The sequence below is a fragment of the Hydractinia symbiolongicarpus genome, chromosome 13, assembly GCF_029227915.1.
Source record: "Hydractinia symbiolongicarpus strain clone_291-10 chromosome 13, HSymV2.1, whole genome shotgun sequence".
Lineage (NCBI taxonomy): Eukaryota > Metazoa > Cnidaria > Hydrozoa > Anthoathecata > Hydractiniidae > Hydractinia > Hydractinia symbiolongicarpus.
Window position 1 is genome coordinate 11494078 of NC_079887.1, and position 25873 is coordinate 11519950.

Below are 25873 nucleotides of genomic sequence, written 5' to 3' on the forward strand. Positions count from 1 at the left end.
TGTGTGTAGGGGCACCTTGTCCTCAGAGCCAGCTCTCGCCGTTCTAATATAAAAAAGAGATAACAGGCGCTGGGAACGAGGTTCGTGTGGTGAATCATGCAGCTTTGGGTTCAAGCTTGTTCAACGACTTTTGAAGAAGAGAAGCGTCTTGACGAGACAAGGTTAAGAAGGATACGGACGGTCCATGGTAGGGAAAAAAATCACAACACGAATTGACACATGAAATTGTTTGTTTGTCTCTAACAAAAAACGACAGCCAATACTGGAATGATTTTTTCTTATTTTTTCAGAGAAAATGTAAAACCTTATCGGTTTTTTAGATCATCATATGTTGATTGTATTTACTGCTTACATCTTTTCACACATTCCCATTGTCCCATTGGCAGCGTAAATCATTATGTCACGCCGAGACTCGAATAGTGTCTGTCTGGTTTTGTCATTTTTTTAAAAAATGACGAAAAGCTGACATCTGACAACAAATCACGACCTTGTTCCCATGTACATTTCTCCTTTTTTATATCAGCAAAAGGAAAACTTGCTTTGCAGTATCGGAGTATATTTAAAGACATAGCGTGACACCCTCGTCCCCAGGTCTTGTTGTCTAATGTCATAGCCGCTCTAGCGCTTACTTGACACGTCGAACGACATGGGTCAAAAACAGAAAAGAACCTTTGGGGATGGACAATGTTGAGCGCTGAAACAATTTCTACGATGGCCCACAAGGGCCACAGTGCGAGAACTTTTTATACACTGCGCGAGAATTCTAAAATGTGCGAGAATTTTCCACTACACTGCGCGAGAGCTTACAAACTATGCGAGAATTTTTTTGTACACTGCGCGAGAATATTCAACAATGCGCGAGAATTTCCAAATATTGCGAGAAAATTTATATAGACTGGACGAAAAAATATTTTAAATATCGCAGGCCTACATATCATCGATCTGGTCTTTAAAATTAATTTTCTTTCGCGCTTTTTTTCTCTTTTAATGGAAACAGCATGGACTTTCGAAAGCATAGCTCGAAGCCATAATGCCTATACCAACGCACTTGCCATGCATTTCAGTGAGTGTTAACAGTGATCGTGATTCTTTGATATCGCAATACTTCTCTCAAGACATGACAAATCTTGAAATAATATCTTTTCTTGCAATTCATCACAGTATTTACATAAGTTTGTCAACATTGAAAAGAAGTTTAAAAAAAATGTGCTTGAGACGACGCATTGGTCAGTACGAGTCCAAAGAGGAAGTGATTCAAGCGATTTCAAGTGAATTGACTGAAAGTGGAAAGTCACTAGGTATTATAGCATGAGTATACGAACAGGACTTAAATTTTTTAATGTCTTGTTCCCAAGCATTTTCTACCAGGCGTGAAAACTGTTATTACAGTTGTTTACTTTTTTTAGGCTACAGAAAGCTGTGGAAGGCCATAAAGGCAAACGGAATATCAGCCAGAAGATCATCTGTCATGGAAATTTTAAGAGAGTTGGATCCAGTAGGAGTTGAAAGTCGCGCAAAGAAACGGTTGAGGCGCCGAATCTACAGCGTACCTGGGTCAGATTTTTTATGGCACTTGGACGGGCATGACAAACTGAAGCCCTACGGTTTCAGTATACACGGTTGTATTGACGGGTTTTCCCGCCGATTAATTTGGCTCGAAGTTGGACCCACAAATAAACGACCAGAAGTTGTTGCCAACTATTTCTTAGAAGCTGTAACCCAGTTGAACAGACTACCTACTAGAATAAGAAGCGATGACGGGACCGAGAACAGCATAATCGAGGCCATTCAGATATGCATGAGGGCTGATCACACGGATGAGTATGCTGGTCTCGGCAGTTTCATCGTGGGATCCTCTCCGAACAATCAAAGGATTGAATGTTTTTGGTCGCAGTTGGCCAAGGATAGACCAATGTGGTGGAGAGAGTTTTTTGCAGAGCTTTCTGGGATGGGCTATTTGGATGGTGGCAATGTATTGATTGCTTAATGCGCTCGTTTTTGTTTCATGCACTTGATTCGAAAAGATTTAGATGATATGGCGGTGCGCTGGAATCAACATATCATTGCACCGAGCAGAGGTTCAACCCTACCACGCGGACGTCCAGATACCTTACATTTTATACCAGAGCTATACAATAGCAAATCATACAAGAAATTTGTTGACATTAGTGACATCAGCGAATTCAACGATCCTACATTTGCTATTGCTGTTGCAGACAACGAGCCTGAGTTTATTGAATTTGCAGACACAGTCCTTGCAATGAAAGGACACCCAAATGGACGTCCAAGTACAATTCAGCAAGCCTTAGAAATATACTTTCTTTTACTTGATGCTGTAGCAGAATTTATGTAGATAACAATGTAACAAGTTGGTGTTGAAAAATACAGATGTAATCTTGAAATCTTCAATCTTAAAACAAAATGTTTAATACATTTGAAACAGCTGTATTAAAAGTTAAAATAAAAAACAAAATAGAAGAATGGTCCATTATCAATGATAAAAAGCACTGATTCAGCTTCATTAAAAATAAAATACAGAACAAAATAGAGGAAAGAAAATCTGTGTCATTCAGAATTAAAACACAACAAAAACAGAAGACAAAACAAAAGACACCCCCTCCCCCCCCCGTGTCAACGGCTATGAAAAACACAATTCAAGCATTGTCGTGGCCAATATTTGCAAAGCTGAATGATGTTTTAAAAAATATGCTAATTCAAAAAACAATAGAATACCACTGATAAAATATACTTATCAAACAACAAGTATTTTTAAACAATGCCAAAGCCCGGCGAATTAATAATATCTTCGGTAATGTTTCTAGAAAATTTTGACCCAGTATATCTTGGTACAACCAGAAAAGTGAGCTGATACTGATATGTCGAAACACTGATTCTTCCCTTTCCAGTTATATGATCAAAAAGAACTTTGATTTTTTCGTTATTAGGTACAACAGTAGAGCCTGTGAGAAACATCATAACATCGCCTAGTGAAAGTTTTTTCTCTGATTTAGCACTCTCTTCTGTTTTTTCATTCTCGACATCAGATACGGTGAAAGTTTTAACAGTGATAGACTTACCGTGACCCAATTCATCGAGGAAGTTTTTCCAATTGTAAAAAATATCTTCCTCTAGGGCAGCTTTATCACTTTCGTTCGAATATGTTACATCAAAACAGGACTTGATAACCTCAGGATCAACAAGATCTTGGTTGTAAGTGAATAACTTCATGGCTTCCAAAGGATGCTTTCTAAGCAGATCAAGAACACCAAAAGCTTCAAGTCCCTTTAAAAATTGCTGAATTTCCTCTAATTGCATAGATATTATGATGTGGTGAGCAACCTTTTGCAATAAATCAGTTTTGTCTGCTAGTTTCGGACATGGTTTGTTGTAACCATAGTCAAATCGTTCATGGAAACGTTGAACTTGAGACTGAAATTCTGCTTCTTTATCACAATTTCTGATATTTTCAAGTTTAATTTTGAGGTCAATGCTGGGTATGTCATCAATGTAACATAAACAGTCTTTATGCCCTGAAATAGATTAAATAATCTTAGGCATAAACAAGAAGTCAATATCAAAATTTGCCAAATAATTCACTAAAACACATGCAAACAAGGCCTTTTATAAAGCTTCAATACATCAACACTAATGTAAACCAAACGCCACCTTGGAAATCACATGTTAGTTAATCCTTAGACTCACCGACCCTGAACCTTTGAAACCATATCCCCCCCCTCCCCCTAAACAATGTCGAAATGTACATATTTCATGAAGCAGTAAAATGACATGAAGGCAAAAATAGGTTTTCGTTTTTAAAGAACTCACCCACTATAAAGCCACTGAGACCAGCACTGAAGTATGGTGGATTGCAACCATGTAATAAAGATAATGACACAAATTTTCCAAAAAACATATATTGATCTTCTGTTAACTTTTGCAGATCATGGATGAAAAATTCATTATTTTGAATGCCATATGTAAGTTTACCAATTGTGCTTTGATAAAATAGCGATATTAACTCACGAGTAGGACCACCTGTGTCTACACCAGCTTCCTTACCACCCATACTGGTGAATTCTACCTTGAAAGGAGACAATTCAGCATCTGAAAAAAACACCTCCATTTTTTGCATAACATCATTAAATACACATCTTCTTCTGATATTAAAAGTTACTTTACTTTTTTTCATGAACTTCGCTGACAAAACATTCAACTCCTTCTCCAAGTTTAATTTTGGTGAATTACTAGATAGAGCTTTAATACGTTGTTCTCGCAAATTTTCGATAGATCTGTCAGTAATATTTTCATTGGATGGTTCTTCGGATGTTGATCCACCTTCAGAGTCAAATGAATTCTTTTGACTATCTTTCTGCAATGACTGTTCAACTCCTTATCTTGCTTACATCTGATGCAAAACCTGAAGTAAGTGCCCGAGCATGTGTCACAAATTTTTTTTTTCAAAGCAGGACCAGCAGCAGTATTAGGCTCAGAATCAGAGAGTGACATACAATCATCATTGTAATCATAATCAAAATAATTTTTAAGCTCTGGACCATTATCATTTAAACTAGTTCTCAAAACAAACCATGTTTTTGATGGAAACAAACCCCTTTCTTTAAGATAATCTGGAATACTGTCCCGTAAGTTGACTGTAGTACTGGTAACATCTTCCAGTTTTGCAGTCACTTCTAGTCGGTCTTCATTGAAACAGTTCTTTCCACACACACCAAAATAAACATCCAGACTTTTGGTCAATAAATGTTTGAAAGTTTCAAAGCAGGACCAGCAGCAGTAATAGGCTCAGAATCAGAGAGTGACATACAATCATCATTGTAATCATAATCAAAATAATTTTTAAGCTCTGGACCATTATCATTTAAACTAGTTCTCAAAACAAACCATGTTTTTGATGGAAACAAACCCCTTTCTTTAAGATAATCTGGAATACTGTCCCGTAAGTTGACTGTAGTACTGGTAACATCTTCCAGTTTTGCAGTCACTTCTAGTCGGTCTTCATTGAAACAGTTCTTTCCACACACACCAAAATAAACATCCAGACTTTTGGTCAATAAATGTTTGAAAGTTTGATTCTCCTGATTTAAAGCAATGAAACGGCTTCCTCCTCTCTCTGCTTGTTTCACATTTATCCAATTTCCTCCAACCTCTCTCATCCACCTTACTTGGATTCTAATATCCTTTTTATTTGTTGAAGCATTGCCAGCAGCACGAACACTTTTTTTGGTTATCTTTGTCAACAAAGTGTTCAATCTGGTAGTGATGTTTCCATGTCTCTTCTGTTCGTTCTTGATATCACTGGATTCTCCATTACAAGCTTGGTCTTGGTCTTGTTTTGACAAAATACTTCTTTCAATTTCTTCTTTCACCTCTTTCCTGACTTCTTCATTTTGAATTTGGAAAACAAACAGAACAACTTTGCTCTCACCCCGAGATACCTAAATAAATCCTCCATAAATGGTATGGGAGGCGCTGTGGTGGAGTTCAACCTCGGTTCCAGGATACTGCAGATAAACTTCAGACCAAGGTCTGTAAAATAGCATAAATTTGATTTTCATAAGAACTTTCTAACACAAATATAAATTCTCGCGCACAGTTTCGAAATTCTCGCGCACAACAGTTAGAATTATCGCGCAGTGTATAAAAAATTCTCGCACTGTGACCCTTGTGGGCCATCGTAAATTTCGAATCCCAAGGTTTTTTGTCTCCTTTCCTAATTGCTGTCCTGATATAAAAAAGAAACCCTAGGGTCCAGTTTAGCCATTTTTTTATTTTTCCCTGAACAAAGTGACAGAATTAATGTAAACAAACTTAATAATATCTTGGACAAGGCAACCATTAGGGATGTTTCCCGAGATCCACGTATTTTGTATAAGCACCCGCTTAAAGAATTACCTGTATTCAAAATTTGTAAATTTCTTTTGCTTGATGCATCTTATCTCCAGGACGTTTTGTCTCTCATCAGAGCTGCGTTTATCGTCAAATATACAAAAAGACGACAGAAAAGATACAAAATGCCCTAGGGACGAGGGTAAAAAGGAGATAACGGGCTTTCTACTAAGCAACTTATGAGAAAATTTCTATTTAGTTCAAAACAATTGTTTAGCAACTCGAGTACCAGGTCAAACGAAGGAAGGTTTTCTTTTTAAAGCCATCCGTAAACGTGTGTTCTTTTCCATTCCCTAATTGTATTGCCCCCATCTTAATTGCTTTGGCTTCCAGAATAATAACACAAATTGATAGAAACAATATATTTCCCTAGGAATGAGTAAATACAACACCTTCAGTATGCGTAGACTATTTATGGAAAATTTTTAGAAAGTGGGTAGAAATGAAGCTTCCTCCTTTGTGCTTCGTCATTTGCTCAAATATATAATGCATATCCTAAGCGTCAGGATATGCATTATAGGCGTCTTCATGCCTTGAAGGTCAGGTGCATGAGACAGATAAGATGCACTGAGCGTCAGATGCATCGACATGTCCTGAACGTCAGGCACATGCTAATTATGGTGTTTTTTTTCCATGGTGTATTAGAGAATAATAATGTTTTTATTCATAGTGATGTTTTTATTCTGAGTGTCAGGTGTATGAGAGATGCCCTGAAAGTCAGGGGCTTCGACATGCCCTGAGCGTCAGGCGCATGTTTCCTATTCACATGATGAGTACACTAGAGATGTCAGGTACGTTTCTACAATCACTTATATCAACAAATTACCTGCCTAAAGGTGTGACAAAGGAGGCCCGACATACCCAAATTTCCCCATACTGTGAACAGGAACCACAAGAAATATACGTTATTTGCTATTATCTCCAATATGACGTGATACAATGCAATAACACAATATAACCACAATGTTATCGACTGGCATAGCCATATTTTATCTCACCAACACTCATAGCTGACAACACGTAACACTCACAGATGATAATACATAAACAGTCATTAACTGTGAATTAATTAAATAAAGAAACTAAATAACACCAAGACAAATTAAATATGTCAACAAATTATACTGCGAGTACACTACAGAGCTCTCACATCCCATAGCCTATTGATCTTATTAACATTGGCAATGTTAGTACACCAGTTTTGTAACACAGTGTCACTCAAGTGGATATATCTACGATAACAGTCGCTAGACCACCTTCCTAGTATTTTTGTAGCTGAATTAGGGATGCTGCAAAATGCCGCCGCTGATGCCCCTCCAATTCTACAACTGGGTCTGTTCAAGTCAGCCCTGCATTTTAGGGATATATTGAGCATGGCACTGACATATTTCCGAATCACAAATTCACCAGTATGCAAAAAAACCAAGGACCGGGGACCAAACCGCGAAATGATAAGTAATGCGCAAATGCGTTTACGGGACAAAGGCATCCACTAATCCTGGCCAAACGGATCTTAATGCCGGCTCTAAATGGATCAGTTTTTGAGCTTTTGACATTAACGTACAGAATGATAAGTGTCTTAGAGGATCCCATTGGTAATTATTAGGAGAGACCTACTCAAATACTCGCGACAGGTCAAAAACACCATTTAACACTAAGCAACGCCAAATAGCCTTATCGTAGTTAAGAAATTGGCTATCTTCCAAAAACGACAAATTCTCTGATAGATGAACCGAGGTGATTGGCAGGCGAAGTGTAGGTATGTTAGGCAAGCTTCTCTGTATACCACGCATAGTGTATCTTAGTCTATTCATATTTGACATTGTGTTGTGACCATTAATAACACTCTCATATTGTACTGCAGCAACTTTTAAGGTTTTGTATTTAATCGTTGACGCAAGGTGCGTAGCAAAGAGTTGTAAAGTTAGTTCCTGAAGTGGAAACAAAGGGGTTGACAATTGATAGCAAAATCTTTTATACGCACGGAAACCAGAACGATAAGTTAACCTGGTGTTTGTGAAAGCGATGAATTTAAATAAAATCTCAATCGGCGATTTACATGAACCCGTGCTCCAAATATGCACCAATGTCTCATTGTCTGTGAGCTGCTTCTTATCCTTTCACCCGGCACCCCAAGTGTACAGCAACCACAATAGCCAAAAGCTCTAAAAATGTAATACTGTTATCCTTCCTGGTGAACTTAATAGAGAACCATGAACCGTCATAGAAACCACCTAAACCTATATTGGACGCATCTGTAAACAAATTTAAACTGGAGGAATTAACTTTTTTCTGACTGTATCATAGCCACACCGTCCCAGGTTGGCAAGAACTCACACCACCATTGTATGTCCTTTCGCGATGTAGAAGTAATACTAATATGATGGAACAAACTAGTCACAGATATGGAAAGATCAATCAAGTGCCTCAAGAACATGCGGCCATATTTAACAACCTTACACGCAAAGGACAACGAGCCAATAAGAGACAATAATTCTTTTTTTGTACACTTTTTTTACTCCCGTCACAGTTGTAAAGTATTAATTAACGCTTGAAATTTATCATAAGGTAAACGTATAATGAACTTGCTAGTATCAATTTCTATTTCCAGGTACATACCTGTGATGGCCCAACAAGCTTATCTGAGGCTAAAGGAAGCGCTGAAAATACATCTTTAATTACTTTTAATGTTGTTAAACATGCCTCCCTTGTTTTCTCTCCTCTAATGAAATCATCTAAGTAGTGTAATAAGTTTTTATAAAAGCAAGATAGTTAAGGATCCAATCAGCATGTCGGCAAATGTATTAAATATAAATAGCGAAAAACGAACGACCAACGATCTTTTCATTTTATTTTATTGTATAATATATTTAACTAATTTTAATTGATTATTCTTACATTTTAACTTTTAAACAGGACGCATATTAATAGCAATATTTTTATATTGAAGTGCACATTCTGTATAAATATTCTTAAATAATAATAATAATAATCTCCAAAGGGAAGCACAATATCAAAATAATACTGGCCTTTTTATTCATAACCTAACAGGTTCCAGTCCTCAAGGTTAACTGGGCACAGTCTGAAAGCATGTTTTATGTCCAGCTTAGCTAAGAAGCAATGTCGGCCTAAACGGATAACCATGCTGACAGCATCATCAAAAGAAGAGTACAAAACTGGATATTGATCCTTTGAAATTCCATCATTTACTAAACTCCCCTTTAGAGACGATAAATCTAACATAACCCTTATTGTGCCATCCTTTTTTGGAGCAGCGCCTAAAGTGGAACAATGAAAGTTACGTAGTGGGGGATATGAAAAAGGACCGACAGTATGTCCACGGTTTAATTCCTTAAGAATAGCCTCCTTAACCTTTGCCTTGTGAGTATCAGAAGATTTGTTATTTTTATTGCTAGAAGTAAGATAGCCACTATCCAGGCGAAATCATGTTTAAAAACCGACACAATGAAGTCAACTAAGGTCCTGTTAGGATAATTGGACAAAATACTAATAATAATACAAAATACTAATTGGTGGCAGCGAGAACACCTATGGGAATACAGGCAAGGCCTGGCGCGGCGAAACTCTTGGTTAAACCGCCGACACACTTGATAGGAGAGGGGGACATTCCAAAACCGAGTTACAAATGCACTTACCAACCGGTTTGGACAGCTGAATGCAAAATGTCCTTTCTCGGAACAAGGAAAACAGGTAAAGTCCTAGAAGCGAGAGGCAGAGGTGCTAAAACCAAAGGATTGAGAAGATGATGTTGGAGTGAGCAAAGGGGCCCCGCGCAGCTACTGATTGAAGAAAAGGTCATCTATGGCGGGACAGTGTATGGTCGATTAAAAGCATACCTATGTTTCAATTTTCTACATCAGTGCACAAGGTGTAAATATTTTTATTTATATATGGTACTCCATTATACATGTCTCCTGAATTAGTGGAGGAGAAAAATTGTCTTTATTAGCACGGCAACGAAAGGCGAAGGGTGAAGAAGATTTAGAACAGCGTCATAAATTACTTCGGGGGGAAAAGCCTGAGACGATGAGTGATAGGGGCAGCGTAGGCTCCCGTATATATGCCAGGTACATGAAGTTCTTGCCAAATACCATAACAAACCTTTTGCCAGAGAAACGCGATTTATGTTTGTTTTGCCTGCTGCCCTATGCATCTGGATCTGCACTGTCTGTGAGGGTTGGAAGGAGTTTTTGAACAGATAATTTAGATAAGCACACATATATGTGATTAGCAAAGATACATAATGCCAAATGGTGAGGAGTATCATGTTCTGGAGCTTATTGGCGAAGGTTCATTTGGCAAAGTTTACAAAGGAAGAAAAAAGTACACAGGCCAGGTAAACGACTTACCTAATAAGATGCTATTCGTTATGGATAATTTTCAATTAATTTTCCTCTTTTTTAACTAATTCTTATGAAGCATTTTTTGACGACTCTTTACTCTGATAAAGCGAAGCAAAAGGAATTGATACCTTAGTTTACTGTTGTTTACATCGCTTTCATGCAAAATTTTCATTGTTAATTATTTATTGTTTTCCACCTGCACATTTAGGCGTGCGGTCAGTAAGTAAGTAAGTAAGTTATATTTGCCATCATTATAAAATCGTTAAAAATATTTGCAGAGAAAAAGAAATTGAAAACAAATAAATAAAATAATAAACTATATATAATATTAAAATGTATCATAAAAAATATAAAATAAAATTAAATGCAATTTTCCTGAGTGTTGATATGTTTGATGGCTGGATAACACAAAACAAGCCAAGGCGAGATTTCCATTGTGGTCCATTTCTACCCTTATAGAAAAAAAGATAAGCAAAACGAAAACGAAAAGATTATCAAAAGATCATATGAATTTAATTCACAAAATCATCTGAGTCCCTTCTCGTTATAACATCAAAATAGTGCTTTTTTAGGTTGTGTTTAAAACTGTTTGTAGTACTAGATCTTTTAAGACCCTTAGGAAGAGTATTCCATAAGGAGGGTCCAAGGTAGGAAAGACACTGTTGACCTTGGGATGTTTTTACACAAGATTGTTCAAGCCTCTGGAATGATGAACGAGTCGAAGCTCTTCTATGACTTGATGGAATAAATACATCAGACATGTACAGAGGACATTTTTTCTGAAAAAATTTATATGCATGATTGTTTACGCATACTTTAAACCTTTCGCCAACTGGTAGCCAATTTATTTCCTTAAAATCCGTAGCACCTACATGTGATCTGCTACTTTTTTGTAAATAGAAGCGAACACATTTGTTTTGAGCAACCTGGAGCTTCTTTTTTAAAACTTTTGTCAGGTTTGGATACCACACAGTACTGGCATAGTCGAAATGTGGTTGAATTAAAGAGTTACAAAGAAGTCGTCGCAGATCCTTGTTCAAAAATGAGCTTTGACGATAAAGAAATTTAATTTTGCCATTAATTTTGTCACATGTAAGGCCATTGACTCACCAGACAGTGATTGGTCAAAGATGCAACCAAGATATTCAACTTTCGTATGCTGCTTGATTTCTACTCCATTGTAGGAAATATTAAGTTTTTCTGCTTTCTTAATTTTTCCCCTGGAGGCAAAAAGAATAGACTTAGTTTTATCTTCACCAAAGTGTATGCTGAGTTTGTTGTCCACAAACCAATCACATAAATTACTGAAGTCTGTATTAAGAGCATTTTCCATCTCAGTTATGTCTTTGTGTTGAAATAAGAGACATGAATCATCTGCGTAGAGAAAAAGATCACATTGTACTAAAGCTTGTGGCATATCGTTTACATAAAGTAAGAACAGAAGTGGACCCAAGATAGAACCTTGGGGAACACCACATACTTGTGTTACAACACAAAACGATGCTTGAGGTTTTTTTTAAAAAATCCTGGTCCTTGTGTGCATAATGTTTGTGCTGTGGTGCCATGGCACACAACGAGGGTGCCGATAAGCCGCATTCACCGTAAAAAGTGCGGGCGTTTTCGGGCGAGTTCGGCGTTTTGAAAAAAATTCAAGTATTCGCCCGAAAAAACCCGCATAGGCCCGAACAATGCCCGAAAAACAAAAAAAAATAGACACTAATATGATTCATAAAAACTATAAAAATTAAAATAAACTTACTATGTGGTAGCGAAGTTCTTAAAAGAACTGTTTTTGATGGTTTTTGATAAAGTTTACTTTATAACTAACTTATATATAAACGTTATTAACTCCTTTCTCTTCTAGCGCCTTCTTCCCAACTATCGTCCACATGGTTTGTTACAAGGAATTGCATTTCGGGAATGTTCCGGGCGAGTTCGGGAAAGTGTGGGCGGTTTCAGGGGACAACTGCCAATTTTTTTCGAAAAGTCGCCCGAACTCGCCCATATATATGCGGGCGTTTGCGGCTTATCGGCACCCTCTTGGCACACAAGTCAAAGAAGCTATTTTTTATGCTACTGATTACAATGTGATAATTAAAGCTATACGTTCTCTTTGCATTCACAGCGAAGCTGTTATTTTCTCTGTTTTGCTTAGCTATCAAGTAAGTAAAAACAAGGTCACAAGGCCCTGGAACCAATGCCTATGAAGCATGTGCAATAACAGGGGAGAAGGGTTACAATTGAGTATTTTTATTGTTTTAGTGATGTTAGCAAAACATTTCAAAATCCTTTTTAATTATTCTTTATGGGTTATACAGAGTAACACGATTTTTTTGTAAAGGGCCCTTTCTTGGCCGTTAATAAATGATCCAAGGAAATCATTACATATGCAGACTGGAAAAAAAACACAAGAAACTTAACAAATTAAAAAAATTATTATTTTTAGTTTTAGTAACTTTTAGATCTTCAAACTTTCAGGATAGTCATAATGCGTCCTGGAATATAAAATAAATCAATAAAATGTATATGTTAATCTTTTCCATAAGGGTTATTTTGCATCTTTAAAATCATTAGTCACTGCATAACATGGTAAAATTACAAAACAATAGAGCATAATCATCAGCATAGTCATAATAACTTAAATGTCATGTTGGCTGTTTGAATATAACTGATTTAAAAAAGCCCGAAAACACGAGTATATACATCTTTATTCTTTCATAAATTAAAGCTTGGGCGTGTATCTGCATTACATATTTTATTTCATATTTTAATTTTTTCTGTATGTATTCTAATATTACTCCCTTTTATATTACTTCGTCAAAAGTCTTAAACAACCTGAAATTTCAGTTGTGTTTCGTGGTCACTTGTGTACAATAAGCGTCCTTCCTATTCCACTTAAAGTTTTTTAATGCTAATTTTAAAGCACTGATAACATCAAGAATTACTATGTTGTTCTTGTCATATTAGTATATATATTTTTTACTTTTTTTAGGTTGTTGCAATGAAGTTCATTCCAAAGAGCAATCGTACAGAGAAAGAGTTACGTAATTTACAACGTGAAATTGAAATTATGAGAAATTTGAAACATAAAAATATTGTCTCCATGTTGGATTCATTTGAAACCGAAAGAGAGGTATTTACTTTTATAAAATTTAGATAATAAGAAAATACTGCAACTATAGTTGTTATTTTATAAGAAATATAAAAAAGGTTTCAAAAGGTCTATAATTTTGCTATCTTCTATGCTATTTTATTGTTAATTTTTTAGGCAGGTAACCCTGCAAAATGAAGTTAAAGACAACTATATATATAACTGTAAAGTTCCTTATAAACATGCTTATAAACATACATCCAAAAAAATCAAGTGTACTTCCAAAATATCTGCTTACAATGCCTGATTTTTATATGTTATAATTTTTGTAACCGATTTATGTAACCGCCTTTTTCCTAAAACTAACAATCTGGGCTACCCATACTTTCTCACCCACAAAAAATATAATATTGTGTAACATCTTTTTTCAGGTTTGTGTAGTTATTGAATATGCTGAAGGTGAATTATTTCAAGTACTTGAGGATGATCAGAGACTTCCAGAAAATCAAGTGTGTACATTTTGAAAAATTAAATATTTTTTTGATTCTTGTGATTCTTTTAGATGACAAAAAAAAGCTGGACACATTTGTTCTGCTGTGCATACATGAAGGCTGTCTATGTTACAGCTTGGACAACAATACTATTTTGTTTTAGGTGCAAAAAATTGCCGCTCAGTTGTGTGAAGCATTGTATTATCTTCATTCTCACAGGATTTTACATCGAGACATGAAGCCACAAAATATTTTATTAACGAAAGGAGGAAATGTCAAACTCTGTGATTTTGGGTAAGTAAGACATAAATGAACTAACTTGGGTAAGTAAGGCATGAATATGCTAACTAAGGTAAGTAAGACATGACTGTTAATTTGGTGAAAAACTTTTTAAGGTAAAAAACTTTAAACACCACAGAGTGTATACTCTTTTTAGATTTGCACGTGCAATGAGTTTTCAAACATTAGTCCTGACATCAATAAAGGTAAAGTGTCAACGGATAAAAGATATAATTTATTATGCTTATATTTACATTCAGCACCTTCTGACTTAATTTTACAGTTTTGTAGATTTAAATCCATGCTTCTGCTGTATGGTCGATTCAATTTTCTACATCAATGCACAAGGTGTAAATGTTTTTATGTATATAGGGTACTCCATTATATATGTCTCCTGAATTAGTGGAGGAGAAACCATACGACCACACATCTGATTTATGGTAAGAGTTTTTATTGCAGTCTGTGAATAAATCACTGTTTTACTGTTTTTTATTTTGACGCATATGCTTCTATTTTTTAATTTTAGGTCTTTAGGTTGTATATTGTATGAATTGTTTGTTGGCAGTCCACCGTTTTATACAAACAGTATTTTTCAATTGGTCAGCTTAATACGCAAGGTTGGCAAAATCTAATTAAAACTATTTTTAAAATGTGCATAAATAATTTAATTTCACTGCAATTATTTTTTAAAAACTGTACTGACATTGTCAAATGTCAGATCATTGTTTTCGAAGAGTATGACATAACATCATCCATTGTTATATTAGAACCGAAAATGCCTTTTTTAATATTTCTTTTAATAAAACCATAATGAACATGTGCTGTTTTGTGGCAATCTTATGGTGAACCATAGTGGGGATGGATGTTTGGAATTTCTTTTAAGAGGGAGCTTTGTTATGATGCATTAAATGTGTATTTCGTGGGACCATTATTCAAATCATTCAACAGTATATTTATCACGTCTTGCCATAAAATCCAAAAAAGATTCTCCTGTCGTAGAGTCACATTGGTATTAAGTACATTTTTTTGTCTGTTCTCATGAAATAATAAAATTACTCTCTAAGGAGTGCTGTGACACAACCCTTTAAACAAACACCCAGGTATTATTATATACGTTTGATTTTAGGACCCAATAAAATGGCCTGATGACATTAAATCAGACTTCAAGGTATATGTAATGATCTATATTTACCAATCTCTTATAACAAAATTTTATTTCCAATAGTGGGTTGTAGGGCATAGAATTTAAAGGGAGGTTTTTAGCGGCTTTATTTAAATCTGTGGAGACATTTCACAACACTTAAAATGCAAATTACTTGACATCGGCCATAAGAAATTATTATCCTCATGGATTATTGATTGAGTAAGGTTTCACTTTTTGTTAAAACCTATGTACTTTCATTAATGTTGGAGATAGTTGAGAACTTCTGTTACTTAGGTGATACATTGGGCAGTGAAGGGGGTGTTGGAAGAAGGGTTACTTCCTTTGTTGACTAGCAGAGTCCTGTCAATTGAGGTAAAAGGTAGGTTGTATGAGGCCTGTGTAAGAAGTGTTATGTTGTACGGTAGTGAGAGATGGGAAGTGAAGCAGGAAGATCTTGACCGTTTAGATAGGAATGATATGAGAATGGTTAGGTGGATGTGTAACGCCAGAGTTCAAATGAGCTAAGAAGCAGGCTAAGTCTCCGTAGAATTAAAGATGTTATCCAGATAAGAAGATTGAATTGGCTGGGGCACTTGGAAAGAATGGAGGAGGATAATTGGGTAAGTAAGTGTAGAGACTTGATAGTTCCTGGGGCAAAGCCCAGAGGCAGACCGAGAAAGACTTAGCAGGAGGTTATAAGGACAGACTTGATACAGAGGAAGTTGAGTTTAGATCTAACACGGTCTAGATCAGATTGGAAGAGGGTCATTAATATACCCCGTCCAACCCATGCTAGCATGGAAAACGGACGTTAAGCCGAGAATGATGATGATGATTGGATGAGTTTGTTTTAAAGCAAAAAAATTACCCTAACCACATGGAACAAAAATTCTTTTTGTCATACATACACTCTAATGCAAAAGATTAATTTAAATAGAATTATCTATTTTCCTACAATTTTCCTGCAATATGCGGGAATGTTTACATTTCTTATAGTTATTTTGTTGATTTAGCAATACTAAAACAAATATTTTTTTTAAAAAATAAAAGAAATAGGAAAACTGTAAAACCTGTTAAATTATCTTGTAAGTCCACGAATCTGATGAAGCATCATATTGGTACGTGACTATGTGCAAACTATCCTGCTAATAGTTTTTGTTTTGTTTCAGAGTTTCTTGCAAGGTTTGTTGACAAAAGATCCTCGCCAAAGATTGTCCTGGCCAAAGTTACTTTATCATCCATTCATTAAAGATTTAATTAACTGTAAGTAAACTTCACAATAAAGTTTCGTTTGTGAAACCTTTTTTCTATCACAAGCCGTATGCTTGAAAATCAGGCACATCTTATTGAAGTATGTGAGGAGCAGTATGTATTAAGAAATTATATTGCTTTTTAATTTGTGATCATATACAAATCATGGTATTCTTTCCTTAAAAACGTGTGTACTCTAATATCACATTTACATTTTAGTTGACTCCATAGATCAAGACATGTCAAAGTCGAAATTTTTTGATGACAAGCATGCAGTAAATGCTGCACGAGAAAAAAAGGTGCTCTCATTTATATTGTATTCATTTCAGTATTCTTGACATTGGGGTTTTTATTAAAAATACAGATGCATTCACCAAACAGATGAATGCATCTGGAAAACAGGATGGATTTAAAAAATTCCAGTAAAATTTTTTTTAACATAGTAACATGATCTCACAAAGAGACAAGAATTGGTTTAGTGCAAACCTGTTTCCTTATGCAGCGAAAACACAACATGTACTCCTTTGAAATTAAAATTCTATCAGTATATACCAAGGTAGGCGGTGGAGTATGAGGGGAACAGAAATTTTACATCAACCATGGTTTTTATTAATGCTTGATCTCTAGGGTTTTTATATTTGTAGTATGAAAATAAATTAAAGAATTCCAATAGACATTTCCAACACCTAAAGCAGACTTTTGTCAGCTGAAAATAAACAGCCCACAAAAAAAAAAAAAAAATTTCCTACATAGCCTGATTATTTTGTTGTTTTTTCAATATCTCTATATTTTTTTGTTACTGTTACAGCATCTATTTACTTGATACCTAACATCAAAAATGGTCCTCATTGAAATCACAGTTTAAGTCCGTAGCTACAGTTTGCGTTATTGATTTAAGACATATATTAATGCTACTGATTTTCATGTTTTTCACAGATTTTGACCAAATTTGCGAAATTATGTAAAACTACGAAAATCTTCTTTATGATACCGTTTTGTGATAATAAATACTTGCAACATATAAACTCAAGATGAAATTGAGGGCAATTTTATTCACATAAAGTGATAATGGAATACTCTTGTCAAACAAATCATTAGAATTATTCTTATGGAAATTTAATACCATGAAAGTATTTTCTTTTATTTAAATTTAAAGTGCAGTGCCCACTTAGGTGCGCCTTCTTATAGAATATTTAAATTATGATATTCTTATAAACCACATTCTTATAAAAAAATGTTAATAAATTTCTGATTTGAATTGTTTATTGTGTCCCTAGCAACAGGAGAAAGGTAAAGGACCGAGCTGGATCGACCGATTGCACAAACATCAGAAATCAAAAAATAATGAAAAAACAAATGAACAAAACAAAAACATACCAACGAAAGATTCAAGTAAAACACAAATGTCATCAAAAGAAAGGTTGAAAAATCGAATTGCTTCAAAAACTTCTGTGGAACAAACTGAAGGTATTCTAATATGTTTAAATTAATGGCTTTTTCTCATCTTGTGATTCAGGGTGTTCAATTGATTTGCTTACCATGACCTGGTTGTATTTTTTAAAGTAACTACGAAAAATAACCCATTTTTACACTTTGTTATTTGATGTATACTTAACATTCTATCTTTGTAACTTTTCTAATGTATCTATCTTCATCAATATAGTTCAGTTAATGGAGGCTTCTCTATCCTCTGATGGTGGCAGTCAGATTTCTGCAGATTTCAACAGGGAAGCAGAACTGGACAGACGAATAGCTGAAGGTAGTGACCGTAAGACTGATGCTTCAATATCAAAGAAAGAGGAAGATGTGAGTTTTACGTTTTTGTCTTTCACTGTGTTGTAAGATATTTATGTTGGTTAGGAGACTTCAAAAATTCACACCTTTTTGCTGTTTTTTAACATAGCAAAAAATCGTGAATCATTAATTTTTGTATAAACTTCAGAAATGCTGACATCATCTTAAAGATGTCAATTTTAGACTACTATCAAAATGTAAAAACTGTAACACCATTTTTTTGTATCCACTCCTTGAGCTCTATCCTGTGGCACAAGTAGTCACTTTGTAACTTTAACTTTTAAGTTTGTGTACGGAGTGATTTTTTGTGCTATTTCATCTTCATAGCGGTTGCAAGAAACTTGTCTATCTACTAACGGTTACCTGTTTATGTTTGCTTGTAAGTTAGAAATGTAGACATGTGCTTCTTTATTCAAAAGTCCTATCAAAATTTGTTTAAGAAGCGTGGCTTTATTTTATTAGGCGCAGCTTTGTTTTGCAAATCAGAAGTAATTCTGATTTATGTTGGAGAAAAATAAGTTTGTTCTCAACAAGCCTGTTATGAGTCTTTGTGCCAATAATTTTTATTGAAGGATGTTGACAGTGATGACGAATGGAATACATTGCTTGATCAAACAGACGAATTTAAATCATCCTCAAATAATTGTGACATCGAATCGATAATGCAATCGCATGAACTTCCCTTACAATTTCAACAAGGCTTAGACACCTCGATCAAAAATGTACTCGGAGGATTAATGGAAGGGGGATCAAGACTGCGTTTGTTGTTGAAAATATTAAGAAATTGCTTAGAAGCAAGCGCTAGTAGTGACATTAAGGTCAAGCTTCTTGACTCAATTAATTTTTTTGATGATATACCAAACTATACACATCAACTCTTGAGCAATCAGGACAACTCGGAAGCTTGGTTTACGTCGTGCGTAATTGACGTTTTGAATTTGCTACCCATCGTAATCAATGTGATAACAGGTCTGAACAAGAGATTTTTCCCAAAGCTTGTTAAACTGTTTCAATCTTGGAAGTCCTGCATGGCGTATCCATATGATAAGCACCACAAAGTTAAAACGCCCTATTTAAAATGCATGCTGGGTATTCTCGTTGCTGCGGGCAAACAAAAAACGAACTTGACAACAATAATGGACTCTCTTCTTATCGAGGATATATTGTCATCAGGAAAAATACTACAAAAGATACAACCGTTGCTACAAATATTTTACGAGATAATACACCAATTAATAGAGCTTCATTTAAATTTTAAAAGCATACTTTTAGACCACATTGACAATGGTTCACAGCTATGGATTCTAAATTTAATAGTAAAAGATCTAACTCGAAAAGTAAATCTTCAGTCTGTTCTAAGAATACTAGCACAACTTTGCGAATCGGAGAAAGTCTTGGAACAAGTTGTTAATCACTGTTCACACATACAATCATTATTATTGACAGCTACTGACCCTTCTATGAAAGCATCCTTGTATGACCTATGTATTTACTTGATGAATTCATGTGATGTGCAATTTGACAGGTAGTTATATTTCATTTTGGTTTATTACCACCATTATGTCGGTGGTGTAGCCACTGTAAGGAACGGAGAGCTATCAATAATTCAGACTGAAAATCAAAGTGACGGCAAAGCTACAAAAAATCGCCAGTATTTTTATTACAACCCAGTATTAACTCTATAATATATAATTATCAATTCTTTTTTCGCAGCGCGTAAAAATTCATAGTTATATCAACCAAGCCAAAGAAACACAAAATGTTTTTAATGTCTTATTCTTCTCATGTCTATTCTATGATAAATACCGAGTAACATTTTAATTATCCACGAGAATTAATCCTCACAATATTCTTTACTTTCCGTCACATGCAGAAATTAATTCAGCATTTTATCAAATCTGCGAAAAAGTTTTTTCTAGCAAAATTTTCCCAACAAATACTTTTTGATTTTTTAGTTTCTCATCCAACTCGTTAGAGTGCGATTATCTTCAAGCTGATAAAAACACAAAGTTGTCATTACTGCTTCTTATCACCATGCATAACATCAAATTTCAAAATGATAACCAGTTTAAGCTGAGTCAGCAGTTTCTTGATGATGTATCATCCACAGTTATCAACTCCGACATTATAAAGAAAACTCCATTGAATCATGGGAAATATGATAGCATTGTTTTTCTATATTTTCGTGTTTGCAGGGATGAGCCCAAACATTTTTATATTGAGAAATTATGTTCAATATTATTCTGTTGCTTCAATAATTCCGAGGGCATGGCAGGTTATAATCCTGATATTTTGTCGTGCAATGGAGTCTCATGCTTAATTCACGTGGTAAACGACATGTTAACCCGCTCTTCAAATAATTTAGGTCAAAATCTTTCCGAAGACGATCTGCCAAAACTTTTTTCTATTTTTGGTCTGCTCATACAGAAAGAAACTCGCCAATCTCTGTTTGTTAAATATAAAACTAACAACCAAGTCATCAATTACACTAAAATGATAAACTTGGAAGATACTCTTGTTCGACTGCTGTGTTTGCCTTTGGCTGTAGAAATGGACCAGTCGCTATCGTATGAAATTCTTTGCTCGTTTTACCAAACAGATGTTTCGCTATCTCTGATGTTATTGACAAACTCACAAAAAAATGATATTAATACGGTTGTGGGTTTGATTGCTCACTTGGTTCTAACTGATGATATGTTTGTATCTCAGTTCAATACCATGTTGGCCGATCAAGACAAAATGGATTTATTCAAGAAACTTATGATTGATCAACAGAACACAGTGGTTTTATGTGACTCGCTTGCACTGGTAAATCACTTGGCAAGATACTCACCAGATTCTGCGTGTGCAGTTTTAAAGTTGTTTGCAGAAGGTAACGTGTGTATTACTTATATGAAAAAAGGTTTTATTTTACAACTGGAAAATTTTTTAAGAATGCTTTGGGAGTAATCATAGTGTCAACGCTTTTAAATCTAGGATAGTTCATGTGTCCATGTATTATTTTATTTTTCATATCACCTCACTGGCCTTTTTTACACTGCATGATACTGTCCCACATAGGAGATATTTCTGCAATATTCATGACTAGTCTAGTATAGTTGATAAATTATATAAAATCGTACTAACAGGTATACACTACACACCCTAGGAAGATGGTTGGGTGGGAAACCAAAGAGTCATCCGGTGTAGCTATGCTAGTATGGACGGAAGCTTATTTTAAGAACTTATAAATTGCAGGAACTCCATACCTTATGCGAGATAATTATTTGTTACTTCCACTGGTAAGGTAAACAGTGTACAAGTAGTGGAATCAAAACGCGTTTGACCAGAGAATGTTTAAATTATATTTGGACTTTTTTTTTGCTAAGCATAAAGTAAATCATCTAAATACAGAGTTTGTTACTACATCGTTGCATTTTCTTGTTTTTTTTATTAGATCAGTCGGATCTCTATCATATTATTGAAAGTTCAAATCCTTGCGTTGCCACACGAGCTTGCATGCTTCTTGGTAACATATCACGTCACACCAGTTCTCTTTATGCAACCATAGCCAGGTATGATCTAGTTCTGGTTTAGGGGTGTTGACATTGAGAAAAATTAAATCAAAAAATATGAAATCCAAAAAAATTTCTCTACAACTTTGTGTTTTAAAAAACTTTTCTGTCTCTCCTTTCCTTGTTGTTTTCTTCACTAGAACAACTGCGGTTCCAGCTAAGAATTACTATCACGATTTGATATTTTTGTTTATCCTCAATTACGTGTTCTTTACTATGTTTCTCGATCAGGATGATTGTGTGACGATGGAAGTGTGTACAGTTAATCCATTCTTTGTTTAATTTATCATTTTTTTAAAGGGGCCTCGTAAACTGTGAGTAAGAAAACGTACATGGCTTTTTGAGGGGTTCTTTTTTTTAGGCATAAAATCATCCCGATTTTAACTGACAAAGTTCAAAGTGATGATGTTGCATTGCGCAAGGTTATTTTGTTTTAACTGTTTCCATAACAACCGTGTTTCTTCTTCATGTAACAAAATATTCTCACGATTTTTAGGACTTTTAAAAGCAACATACAGCTAATTTTTTTAACTTTTCTCATTTTTTATTAAGGCATGCAGCTTCTTGTTGGGTAATCTGGCATACCACAACGCCAATTTATATCAGCCTCTGTCCATTGCTATACCTATCCTGGTTCATCTTCTTAACGATAATGTCAACAAAGTGAGAGCAAATGTTGCCAGTAAGCTGAGTTTTTGTTGTTGTCTTGTTCGTACATTGTATATTCAAATATTTCCTCCACGGAAGTACAGTTTTGATGTTCGATTCAACGCGGGATTGCTTTCAAAAGAATAACTATTTTTCAGTGATAACGGAACTAATTTTGACGGGGAAAAAATTTCGCGAAAAAATATTTTTGCGAACATTAGTTCTGGTCTTTTAAGCGATATGAAGATGTTATAATGACTGAATTATTGGTGAAGCGAGACAATACTATGATTTTAATGGAGTAACCTAAAGTAACCTAAAAGGTGGGGATAACAAAGAATTAAAATGTTTAAATTTATATACAACCTAAGGTGTTTTGGCTAGCACAGAGGAGGAGAAAAGGGTAGCTTGGAAGAATCATTATCAGTGTTGCAAAGGTGAGATTATAGAGAATGAATTATTTCCAGTTTTAATGATGTACAACAGTGGCTCATTAGAAATAGTTGAGAACTTCTGTTACTTAGGTGATGTTGGGCAGTTAAGGGGGTTTTGGAAGAAGGAAAAAGTTCAGAGAGTTACTTCCTTTGTTGACTAGCAGAGTCTTGCCAATGAGGTAAAAGGTAGGTTGTATAAGGCCTGTGTAAGAAGTGTTATGCTGTACTGTAGTGAGACATGGGCAGTGAAGCAGGAAGATCTTGACCGTTTAGGAAGGAATGATATGAGAATGGTTAGGTGGATGTGTAACGCCAGTCTAAGAGACAGAAAGAGTTCAGATGACCTAAGAAACAGGATAAGTGTTTGTAGAATTAAAGATGTTATCCAGATAAGAAGATTGAATTGGCTGGAGCACTTGGAAAGATTGAAGGGGGATAATTGGGTAAGAAAGTGTAGAGTCTTGATAGTTCCTGGGGCAAAGCCCAGAGGCAGACCGAGAAAGACTTGGCAGGAGGTTATAAGGACAGAGTTGATACAGAGGATGTTGAGTTTAGCAATAAACTCAAATAAGCAACCAAATGTCTTGTAGAACTATATATGTTGAATTTCATGCGTTAGTTCTCAATCGTCAAGGTTTATTTGTTTACATCTAGGTGCTTTGGGTAACATGGTTCGGCATTCCCCTGTTTTGTTTCCAACATTGATCGAACATAAAGTACCACTGCGGTAATTATAACATTTCTTGTTGTCACCCAAATTTAAAGATTTTACATAGTGAGTTTGGCTAATACGAATTTAAAATATTTATTACATAGAAAAATCAGACCTTTAATTTTTTCTGTGACTTTTTCCGCCGAGTTTAATTAATGTCAATCTTTCGTGATAGAACGATAAAAAACAACTGTATGAAATTAGTGTTAATTTGATTAGAACATTCGATTACAGCATTTGCTTGTTTGCTTGTTTGTTTGTTTGTTTGCTTTTATTTGTTGTTTTTACATTTCATCATTTAGTTTACTCGACGTGGCATGTAATGACAGCGATGCAGGAGTTCAAGATGTTGCATTGTGGGCATTAAGATTGTATTTCCGAAACTCTCTATGTAACAAGGTTAGTTGTTTCAATTGCTTCTATTCTAGTCTTCTTTAATTTTCGTGAAGATTAATTTTTGCAAATTGTAGAAAACAAGAACGATGTACAAGAGGACTGAAGAAAGAAACAAATACTTGCATATATATAGTATAAAATGGGGAAAAAATTGCAGTTGGTACCTATGGACATTCTTCGCGAAAACAGGGAAAAGTCGTGCAATTTAAGAAAATCTCGTTAAGGTATTGAATGCCTTAACGGAATCAATTTTAGCGGGGAAAAAAATAGTATCCGCGAAAATTAGTAGGGAACTCGCTTTTCGAAATTCGCGAAATTTAGATTTTTTCCTTTTTAAAAAAGGATTTACACTGACTTTTTTTTCTATTTTCGGTGGATCCACTTAAACTGTGTATGGGAATTACAACCAGTATTTATATGTACCCAATTGAAAAGCCCTGGAAAAACGGTGTAAATTAAGAAGCAAGTGCCATTCAAAGCCTTTTTCGCGAATTCGCAAAATTTAGATTTTTTCCTTTTTAAAAAAGGATTTACACTGACTTTTTTTTCTATTTTCGGTGGATCCACTTAAACTGTGTATGGGAATTACAACCAGTATTTATATGTACCCAATTGAAAAGCCCTGGAAAAACGGTGAAAATTAAGAAGCAAGTGCCATTCAAAGCCTTTTTCGCGAATTCGCGAAATTTAATTCTTTCGAAATATTAGAACTTGCCAAGAAACAAAAGTAGTTCTCACAAAAATTAAATTTTATTTTTAAGAGTTTCCTCGAGGTAAGGGGTAATTTTGGGGTATTAAATAGAATAGCTATTGATGTCTGCTATGTGCCGGTTGTTCTTTGTTTTTAAGAGTTACAATGTGGAAATGAAGATCTATCTGTTTTGTGCATGTATTGGTCATAAAAAGTGACCAAGGGAACGTAGTGTAATGTATGTTTGTATCCTTTGTTTTTGTACTTTAAACTTTTAGATGCTTGTAACAGCTGACATTGAAGGTAAACTTGCTAGCTTGTTGTCGAGCAGTGTAAACTTGTCACGAATGTCATCAATACACAGCACTATAAGTGTGTCAGCTAGTCGTCATTGTCAGAAATTGTTGAGTAAAATTCCTAATCAAAAATAATGGTGAATCGGAGTTTATCTATACGAAAAGAGGACTGCTTTCCGTTTAATCATCTAGTATCGAGGAAGGCCCTATATATTGGATTATGGAGTGTCATCAGAAAATGAAGCTGTAGTTTTTTTTATTTTCACTTTGTTTTTGTTTTGAAGTAAAAAAATTAAAGTTATAAAGTTAAATCTTAAATTTCAAATATTTTTACCTATTTTTCTTTTAATGTCTTTATTCATTTAAAATATTACGCTCTACCACAACAGTACTCGTCGCTACCTTCAGACACCGCCTATAAGTAACCTTTATGTTTTTCAACAAAAAAAGTTGAAAGTTTCAATTTACAGAAAATTATAAAAGTTTATACTTCTTATTTATTATATTTAATATATATTCTAATTATAACACATTTTTTGTTAATGTCTCATTTTTACCTTTCTTGGTGTGAAAAGCATTTTATCACGAGGCTATGCTGTGGTTATGCATTTGAACAAAGTGACATATATGACAAAAGCTTGACAATGCGGATTTAGGAAAAACAGTGAAACCTTCAGTAGAGGCTCTCAACAGTTACGATCGCGTTAACACATAATGTATTTTCTGAAAAGTACTTTGGGTTATCTAACCTTCCCTGATTGTTATTTTTTTATATTATTTTCACCTTCATCTCTTAAGTTCATAATTATTGCGGACCCCAGGGA

At 34.9% G+C, this 25873-nt stretch overlaps 3 protein-coding genes across 3 annotated transcripts; 2 read left to right on the forward strand and 1 right to left on the reverse strand.

The window, feature by feature from the left end:
* The first annotated feature begins 1030 nt into the window (after positions 1–1030).
* On the forward strand, positions 1031–1987 carry LOC130623069 (uncharacterized). The gene is made up of 2 exons (XM_057438571.1): positions 1031–1298; positions 1407–1987. The coding sequence occupies exons 1-2, from the start codon at positions 1031–1033 to the stop codon at positions 1985–1987; spliced, it is 849 nt and encodes a 282-aa protein (XP_057294554.1).
* Positions 1988–2609: 622 nt separating this feature from the next.
* Positions 2610–4192, reverse strand: LOC130623944 (uncharacterized). The gene is made up of 2 exons (XM_057439493.1): positions 3826–4192; positions 2610–3530 (listed from the first exon to the last, which is right to left on the reverse strand). Exons 1-2 carry the CDS (start codon positions 4187–4189, stop codon positions 2770–2772), a joined length of 1125 nt encoding a protein of 374 aa, XP_057295476.1. The 5' UTR covers positions 4190–4192; the 3' UTR covers positions 2610–2769.
* Positions 4193–9641: 5449 nt separating this feature from the next.
* Positions 9642–25360, forward strand: LOC130623509 (serine/threonine-protein kinase 36-like). The gene is made up of 20 exons (XM_057438997.1): positions 9642–10261; positions 13261–13401; positions 13791–13868; positions 14014–14144; positions 14287–14335; positions 14502–14569; positions 14656–14746; positions 15256–15297; positions 16443–16536; positions 16744–16823; positions 17802–17991; positions 18188–18330; positions 18891–19843; positions 20274–21190; positions 21755–21872; positions 22234–22294; positions 22425–22554; positions 23609–23681; positions 23969–24065; positions 25032–25360. Exons 1-20 carry the CDS (start codon positions 10169–10171, stop codon positions 25182–25184), a joined length of 3702 nt encoding a protein of 1233 aa, XP_057294980.1. The 5' UTR covers positions 9642–10168; the 3' UTR covers positions 25185–25360.
* Positions 25361–25873: the final 513 nt, after the last annotated feature.

Excerpts from the sequence above, each read along its gene's own strand:
- LOC130623069 (XM_057438571.1), top strand. The coding sequence starts at position 1,031 with ATGCCTATACCAACGCACTTGCCATGCATTTCAGTGAGTGTTAACAGT. Across the intron at positions 1,299-1,406 it reads TGAAAGTGGAAAGTCACTAG|GCTACAGAAAGCTGTGGAAG; the intron begins GTATTATAGCAT and ends TACTTTTTTTAG.
- LOC130623944 (XM_057439493.1), bottom strand. The coding sequence starts at position 4,189 with ATGAAAAAAAGTAAAGTAACTTTTAATATCAGAAGAAGATGTGTATTT. Across the intron at positions 3,531-3,825 it reads TCTCAGTGGCTTTATAGTGG|GGCATAAAGACTGTTTATGT; the intron begins GTGAGTTCTTTA and ends AATCTATTTCAG.
- LOC130623509 (XM_057438997.1), top strand. The coding sequence starts at position 10,169 with ATGCCAAATGGTGAGGAGTATCATGTTCTGGAGCTTATTGGCGAAGGT. Across the intron at positions 17,992-18,187 it reads TTCTGTGGAACAAACTGAAG|TTCAGTTAATGGAGGCTTCT; the intron begins GTATTCTAATAT and ends TCATCAATATAG. Across the intron at positions 22,555-23,608 it reads AGTGAGAGCAAATGTTGCCA|GTGCTTTGGGTAACATGGTT; the intron begins GTAAGCTGAGTT and ends GTTTACATCTAG.